The sequence below is a fragment of the Ipomoea triloba genome, chromosome 1, assembly GCF_003576645.1.
Source record: "Ipomoea triloba cultivar NCNSP0323 chromosome 1, ASM357664v1".
Taxonomy (NCBI): Eukaryota; Viridiplantae; Streptophyta; class Magnoliopsida; order Solanales; family Convolvulaceae; genus Ipomoea; species Ipomoea triloba.
This window is the reverse complement of record NC_044916.1, coordinates 37,189,855-37,198,210: the sequence shown is the minus strand read 5'-3', so window position 1 is coordinate 37,198,210 and position 8,356 is coordinate 37,189,855. Positions and strand designations below refer to the sequence as shown.

Here is an 8,356-nt window from a genome sequence, read left to right as displayed (position 1 = left end):
TTTTTTTTTTAATAAAATCTTGTTGTGTATACATAATACCTCAGCATGCTTGAGTAATACTACACGTCTACACATACTAAAATGTGGATCGGTGACATAAATTTTACTTTTTGAGAGTATAATTATTAATTATTTTCCGTGCAAGAAGTTATCCCTCTCCTATTTTTTTTTCACTGCTAATGTGTATTACAGCAAGCTAAGACAGCCTTTATTAGTCTCAAAATAGTGTTTATTCCTTGTACCTTTTACATTAACAACCTCATTTTGTATGCCTTTTTCCACATAAGGAGATGAGAAAATTTTGACGTGAGGCGATCAACACAACCATGCATGCCAAAACAACCTCAGCTCATAATGCCTGTTGGCTAAGGTTGCCTTTGTGAACTACCTTACAACTTTTTGGTGTATACTCCAACCTGGAAAACCTTGTCTCTTTCTGGGCTGCTGCTAATTTCTTTTGCCCGCCCAGACCGTAAACAGCCCGGCGTATGATTATGTCTCATTAATCACAGAGTTAAACAAGGTTAATTTATGATTAATATGAAGGGATATATGGGTTCGAGTCTCAGTGGATGCAGTATTGGCTCTTTGTGCTCCAGTAAATTGCAAAATTAAAGTAGTTATGGACAGATACTGGATTGTAACTCAGTCACAATAGTACTCAAAAAAATAAGAGGGGATATATGGGACAACCCTAATAGACGGTTGACTTATAACCACAATGTTATGAGTTCGATTCTTAGTGGGAACGGCCTATTGACATTTTGGTTTGAGACTATCAGCTATGAGCAACTTAATCTGATTTCCTTTCCTTATATCTTTTGTCGGCTAGGGTCACAAGGTAGGATTTACCTAGTTTACACCTTTAGGTCAGGCAATGGTTGCGAGTTTTCATCGTCACACAAATAAGAGAAGGGGATAGAAGATGGAGTTGAGGCAAGTACATGGACCACCTGTTTTTTGTTGTTTGTTGATGATAGCTATATATCCATGGCAATGCACAGCTGCCCTGCCTGCGTGCATGATGAATATTATGTACATTTTCAGATGGATGCATGCAATATAATTAATGATTCTGGTCGTTGATGGCATCATGACTGGTGAAATGATTCAACCAGAGACACAACAGGCATTATATTCTTAGCACGCAGACAAAAAACAACATTTGTAAACTGATGATATATCCATGGTTTCCCCGTTTCAATACAAACCATATATATTTCTATCAAGATTATGGGGTGATGACTGATGAGAAAAGAGTTTTCTTGATTCCTTCTCAACCTTATTAAGCACAATCGAGACCCTAACTCAAGTATTACTTGCCATTCTCCAAATTCTTCTTGATTGGTTTCTCTTTGACCCAATAGTTATACCATGGACCTGGTCCACCTTGCAAAGTGCATCTATCACAATTTATTACATACTGAATGTTCACAGTTTGAATTGTGAATATTTAGTGGGTAAATTGTGAATATTCAGTATATAAATTGTGAACATTCAATATGTAAATTGTTTATTTTAAACCTGGCTTTATATTGCAAGGTAGACTCGTGTACACAGAATAATTTGCCCTTTAATTTGGACCTATCAAGTTTCAAGTAACCCATTTTTAGGTTGCTTCTTCGACTACACCAGTTATGTAGATATTTAAGTCGAGACCTTAATTCCATCCACACTAAGTAAATACTTAAGTCAAAACCCTAATTCTACAAAGAAAAATACTACTTGGACTTTCAAAATCTACTCCCACATCCCTCACACAAATTTTTGATGTAGATATCTTGTTTGGAATCCACAGAATGGAGATAACTTATCATTGCTTACTACGTTATTAGGGAGTAAAAGTATTGGAGAATAGAAATTGGGAGTCAATGTTTTATAACTACTCCACAAATATTATGTAAGTATATTCGAACAGAACCTGTAACTCTACCAACACACTAAGTAAATATTCAAGCAAAAATTCAGACTCCACTAGTAATAAGTAGGCCGACCAAGTATTCAGGTTGAAACCCTAACTCCTTCCGTACTAGCTAGATAGATACTTAAGTTCATGAAACCCTAATTCCACCATAAAAAATAGTTAAAAATAAAGATTTGACTCAACCCTTAACGTGGAATACTGTGATGATCCGTTTAAATTAACTTATTCTTTTATTTGGTTATGTTAGGTCTAACAAGGGAATCCTTATCATCCACGTGGATGTCCAGTAAAATTTTCATGGTTGTAGATATACATGTCCTGTCTCACTCCCAAGCCTATAAGATCAATTATCCATTTCTATGTTGTTATTATATTCCATGGCATAAAATTTTGCAACTTGAAGTTGGGCTCTCTTATCATATATATCTCTCTATTCCCCAATGGTATATGGGGTGTGGGCCGTGTGGATTCTTCATTGATTGCGACTCCATTGCTATTGTCGCATTGCAGTTTAATTGACACCTGGGGAATCGGAATCAATGATGGCTTCTACAAGCTAAGCTAAGAAACACAACAAAACAACACACCATATATACACCAATGACCAATCAAAGGTTACACACAACAACATAGTATATATATGCCTTCAATTCAGCAATTTTCCCATTATTTTCTACGTAGTATATGTTATCTGGCTCATATAATTAATTAGGACAAGTCACTTTTAGTTTATATGGCACGTACAACCCAAACCCAAAAGCCCATTTCTTCGGACATTATTAAGTCGAAAGCCCATTACTATGTGACGTGATAGTAAAACTTGTTTTATTAATTGATTGCGATGAATTGGTTGATTCCCACTTAGCCATAAAAAAGATATCTACTTATATTGTCATATCACCCAAAAAAAGTTGTATGTTTCAGGAAATTTTCTTGAAAATAAACATAACTTTCACCCTCTATGCATCCAACCAAAACACATAGAATCGAATGTAGCTTAACAGTAGAATAATAACTACGTATATAGATAAAGACAACCATAAAACAAACGGGGATGTAGCTCAAATGGTAGAGCGCTCGCTTTGCATGCGAGAGGCACGGGGTTCGATCCCCCGCATCTCCACATTTTTCACACTTTTCTCCACTGTGAAGCGAAATCTGCAACTCTGCAAGCTAAGCAATAAACTCCTGCAGATGGGGGTTTCAGGGCCCTCAGCTCTTTTAAGATATCTATGCAACATGGCTGCGTTTATTTCCTTAGCCATTTACTCATTTAGTTGGTTCCCATACAACATATTATATGGCAATCAACATATATATTAACCTTGGAAAGGAGCATTATTCTAATGAATATTCTAGCTTTGAGCAATAATGTTGTATATTATTCTTTGATACTATCCATAACAGTCCGAGGTATTTTGTGTGTTTTTCCTGTTTTAAAAAATGGTGAAGTTACTCAAAGTAAGAAAAGAGATCGAGTTATACTCTATGTTGAGGTTTATTCACCCTGGTCCATGAATGGTAGGACTTTTCTTCTTCGTTAAATAATACATGTGACATTTTGTACGCGAAATGGCTAAAAATAGCGCCGCTTACAATTTGTCACTATTAAAGGGAAGAAATTATGGAGAAAAGTTAGCCATTGCAGAAAAATTTTGCTATAAAGTGCCAAAAGCACTTTTTTATAAACTTAAATGACAAGTTAACGTGAAATTATGAAATAGTATATTTGTCACCGCCACTTTTCTTCATCATTGTATGCTACTATCATGCAATGTGTTGTGACACAATGTGTCAATAACATTGTTCAATCACTTCTAATCAAATGTTTGACAGATTCGTAGCTTACTCGAAATAGTAATTCTACCAAATCATTCGGTTGGTATGTATTACAGTCTTCTTGAACTATCTATTACATTCTCTTTTTCTATTCCAGACAAGTTTAATTGGCTCAATCTATCAAGCCAATGTATAACCCTAATGGCCTAATATTATAGCCAACGGATAAATTTTATTATTTGAAGCTGTTAAATTTTCTTTTTCATATTTACTTTGATGGAAGAAATAATACCATAGTAAGATTCAGTTAATAACAAAATTTAAAGAATTCTTAGGAATCATATAACAGTTTATTCTATATATTTTATATTTGGTTATTATTATAGGTATAATAAAGTGAGAAAATTATTGATCACTGAAGTAAAAGAATCAAAGTCAGATGTTTGTAGTTTAACTCATCAGAGATGCTGTGTAGGGGTAGGCAGGGCTCATCCTCCATTAGAGGTGAAAAGGAAAGTGAAAGAGATAAATCGAGATAGTCAAAAATCCACATTTAAAACGAGAGAGAGAGAGAGAAAGAGGAAAAAGAGCATAATTACAACATTCTCACATGCTAGAGAATCATGCTTCTGGGTTGAGTAAATCGAGGAAAATCTCGTGTCTGAAATAAGTTAAAGACCTGAGCTTTAGCACCCCCAGAAGCTCAAAGAAGACAGAGAGATGGCGGCGGAAGAGTCGTGCTGCACTGCGAAATTCTCGCTGTATGTTTTGGTGTGCATAGGATTAGTGGCGTTTGCCGGAATGATGGCCGGACTAACACTTGGGCTCATGTCTCTCGGCCTCGTTGATCTCGAAGTTCTCATCCAATCCGGCCGTCCCCAAGATCGTATCCATGCCTGTATGCTCTCTCTCTCTCCCCCAGATTGATGTTTATGATTTCATCTATTTTTTTTGTAATTTTTTATTGATTTATCTATTATTGTTTCGTTTTTGAGCAATTCTTTAAAGTTTGGTCCTTTTCACTTGCTTATCCACTAGTATTTTGTTTGTCTCATGTTTGGGGTACTTTAGATTGGTTTAGTGGTGAAGTCTATGTAGTTTTCTTGAGAACTAAATTAGAAAGGAGGAACATTTCTAATTTGTGCTATTTGTGCTTAAATCAGGATTTTTAGTACTGTTTTTTGTTTTTCTTTTGCAGCTAAGATTCTTCCAGTTGTGAAAAATCAACATCTTTTGCTTTGTACACTCTTGATTGGGAACTCTTTAGCAATGGAGGTTTGTGGGACATGGTTTACTTGATCTGGAGTAATATAGTTGTGTGTGTTCTCATTGCTAACTTAGTTGATTCCTTTTTTTGGTTTCTTGTTTAGTCTCTGCCTATATTCTTGGACAAGCTTGTGCCTTCGTGGGCGGCAATTCTGGTGTCTGTTACACTCATTCTCATGTTTGGTGAGGTGTGCTGCTGTTTATAACCTAATTTTGTGGTTCAATTCCAGATTTTTAACTGATGTGTCGTATGGTTCTGTAAGTACTCGTAACTGTATTTGTGAGTGCAGATTTTGCCCCAGGCAGTTTGCACTCGCTATGGATTGACAGTTGGAGCGACAGTGGCGCCTTTTGTTCGTCTGCTGCTTTGGTTATTTTTCCCGGTTGCTTATCCTATTAGTAAGGTAAAATGGATATGCAAGCACGTAGATTTAGTATTGTGTGTATTGCGGAGTTTTGTATATTTCTACGAAAGGTCTTATGAACTTATAAGTTTGGTTTTGTTTCTAGGTTTTGGACTGGATGTTGGGAAAAGACCACTCTGCTCTCCTACGCAGGGCAGAGCTGAAAACATTTGTTGATTTTCATGGAAACGAGGTTTGGTCCTATATCATTGTGTACAAGCTGTAACGTCTTCCTTAATCTCTCTTTTCCGCTTAAATTATGCCTAACTTTCATTTTCTATTCCATGTTAGGCTGGGAAAGGAGGCGATCTGACTCATGACGAAACAACCATTATTGCTGGTGCTCTTGAGCTGACGGAGAAAACGGCTAAAGATGCCATGACACCAATAGCAAAGGCATTCTCTGTTGATCTGGATGGAACTCTTAATTTGTGGGTTTATGCTTTAACTGTTCCCTCGGAGCTTTAATCTTTGTGACTATTTTACGTACTGACCTTTACATTTCGATTACTTTCTTGTGTAGGGAGACACTTAATTCTATAATGACAATGGGGCATAGTAGAGTACCTGTATACTATAGAAATACCGCAAATATTATTGGACTTATTTTGGTAATTTGTTTCTGTTCTTTGCATAAATTGCAATGTTTATCTCAGTATTTGATTTAAATTTTATTAGCCAAAACCTTTCGTTAATAGACATTGTTTGAGCAGGTAAAAAATCTTCTGGCAGTTAATTCAGAAGATTCGGTTCCGATAAGGAAGATGATTATAAGAAAAATTCCTAGGTATTATTAAGTTCAGCTTTATCTTTTCTTCACCTATAATTCGTATTCACATTCAATTCGTTGAAATTTCTGTCAAGTTATTATGGAATGCAAGGCCAGGCCTTCTTTTTCGTGATTCCAGTGCCCTCGTTTTTTAAAAGTCCTTGTGTTGTTTAACGTTTTTACAGGGTTTCGGAGAACATGCCTCTCTATGATATTCTGAATGAATTCCAAAAGGGTCACAGTCACATTGCTGTTGTTTACAGAGATCTGAACGAAACAAGAGAGACGTGGACCAAGTCTAAAGGTTTGAAACTATAAAACTGAACTGTTTATGTGGTTTAATTATTCTGCTTTGATGATCGGCCTTTTAAGTTAGTTTTTACTCGTGATATTTTAGTTTGGTTTATCAGACCTGTTCTCTAATCTGGTTTCGAGTCCTTCCTCACAAGTATCACGGTTTGTTGTTTCTTTGCTGCAGACACTGAAGATACTGGGGCTAAATCCGTTCCACGTGATGCTGACAAGGCGTTGAGTAAGGCTGATGACGATCAAATTGCTAAGAAAAGTCCTCCGCGTACTCCTGCTTTCAAGAAGAGACACAGGGGTTGCTCGTTTTGCATTCTGGATCTGGAGAAAACTCCAATTCCTGAGTTCCCTCCCAACCAAGAAGCTGTCGGTGTGATTACTATGGAAGATGTGATCGAGGAGCTTCTTCAGGTGCACAAGAAAAAGAAACTCAGTGTTACGTTTTAAAGATCACTGCTCAATCATTTGTACGTTTTATTGATTCATGCCTGTTACTATTGCGTTCTTTCAGGAGGAGATTCTGGATGAAACCGACGAATATGTTAACATTCACAACAAGTAAGATTCAAACCATATATGCAGTTCTTCTGGACCTTCTTTAACCATATTCAAATCGAGATGGTTAAACCAATCATGTGGCTCTTTTGTTGCAGGATAAAGGTAAACATGAACGCGTCACAGGAGAAGTCTTCTGAGTGGAACTCCACACAGATGCTTCTGCCATCCGGCTCAGAATCTACCGGTCCTAAATAATAACCTCAAGATTCAAGAACAGCAAAGTGTACAGTTCAAGTGGAATACCACTGTTAAGAAACCTCAAGGAGGCATAGTTGTTGCCATTATTTTGTATGATTATGAAGGTTGGACTGAATCTGAATACTGGAAAAATAGGAGTGATGTAGTAGACTTTTGTAGAGGTTAGCTAGCATTGCTTAATCAAGTAACTGGTTGAAATTGTGCAGTGGTGTTATTAGAATCAAGAATGCAGAAAAATATTTGTTTCCCAGAAGTTAAATGCAGATAGCTAATAGTGTGTTGAAATTCTCTTAAGCTTCAAGATGCAAACATTAATTGATAATTTAATAACCTATTGATAATTGATAATTCAATAACCAAGTTGGTAAGATTGTTGACTTAGCACTCACAAGATTACAAGTTCGACTGTGAGAGCAGTCTATTAGCCTTATTGATTTGAACTGATCAGTTATGAACACTCTAGGTTGGTTTACCGTATCTAGTATACACCTTTGGGCTGTCACTCAATAATAGTAACAACAATTTGCCATTTCAAGAATGTTAAGTATGGAGTTCAATCAGGCAATAACCATTTCCTTTGAAACTGAAATCTTCTTCCTAGCAATAAGAGAGGAGTAAAAGATGACCACAAACTACACAGCAGAATTCCTAAGCATAATTATCCCAAAACAGGGATTCAGAAGAACAGTTTAGTTTAGCTGCTCTTTCTGGGCTTGTTTTTTCTTCTAGCTCTGCTGGTTCTAGGCTGCTGTTTTTGTGACAAATCTTTTTCTTCTTTCATGGAGGATGGTGATGAAGCAAACCCTTCTCCTACTTTCCCTTTATTTTCTGATTCCTCTTCTCCTTGGAGTTTCTTTGCTTCAGTACTCTCTGCAACATCTTGAGCTTCTGCATCTGTCTCTTCTTCTTCTTCTTCTTCTTCTTCTTCTATTTCTTCAACCTGGACTGCAATCTTCCTAGGCCTGCCTCTCTTTCTTGGAGTCAGCTGTTGAGGCTCTCCACTCACTGAACCTACTACTGACAACTCCTTTATCTTCCTCACAGCCTTCTTCTTCCCCATTATTTACAGCTCCAACACAAAAAAAAAAAAAAAAAAAAAAAAAAAAAAAAAAAAAAAAAAAAAAAACAAATTTTAAAAAAAAAAAAAAAAAA

General features: G+C 36.4%; 1 protein-coding gene and 1 non-coding gene across 2 annotated transcripts; both read left to right on the top strand.

Annotated features, from left to right (window-relative positions):
• The first annotated feature begins 2,974 nt into the window (after nucleotides 1-2,974).
• On the top strand, nucleotides 2,975-3,047 carry TRNAA-UGC. Its single transcript has one exon. It is a non-coding gene; the product is annotated as a tRNA-Ala (tRNA).
• A 1,109-nt stretch (nucleotides 3,048-4,156) lies between these two features.
• Nucleotides 4,157-7,463, top strand: LOC116029520 (DUF21 domain-containing protein At1g47330). The gene is made up of 12 exons (XM_031271574.1): nucleotides 4,157-4,601; nucleotides 4,902-4,978; nucleotides 5,074-5,157; nucleotides 5,260-5,373; nucleotides 5,480-5,566; nucleotides 5,665-5,804; nucleotides 5,897-5,984; nucleotides 6,087-6,160; nucleotides 6,328-6,446; nucleotides 6,621-6,859; nucleotides 6,960-7,006; nucleotides 7,102-7,463. The coding sequence occupies exons 1-12, from the start codon at nucleotides 4,424-4,426 to the stop codon at nucleotides 7,199-7,201; spliced, it is 1,347 nt and encodes a 448-aa protein (XP_031127434.1). The 5' UTR covers nucleotides 4,157-4,423; the 3' UTR covers nucleotides 7,202-7,463.
• Nucleotides 7,464-8,356: the final 893 nt, after the last annotated feature.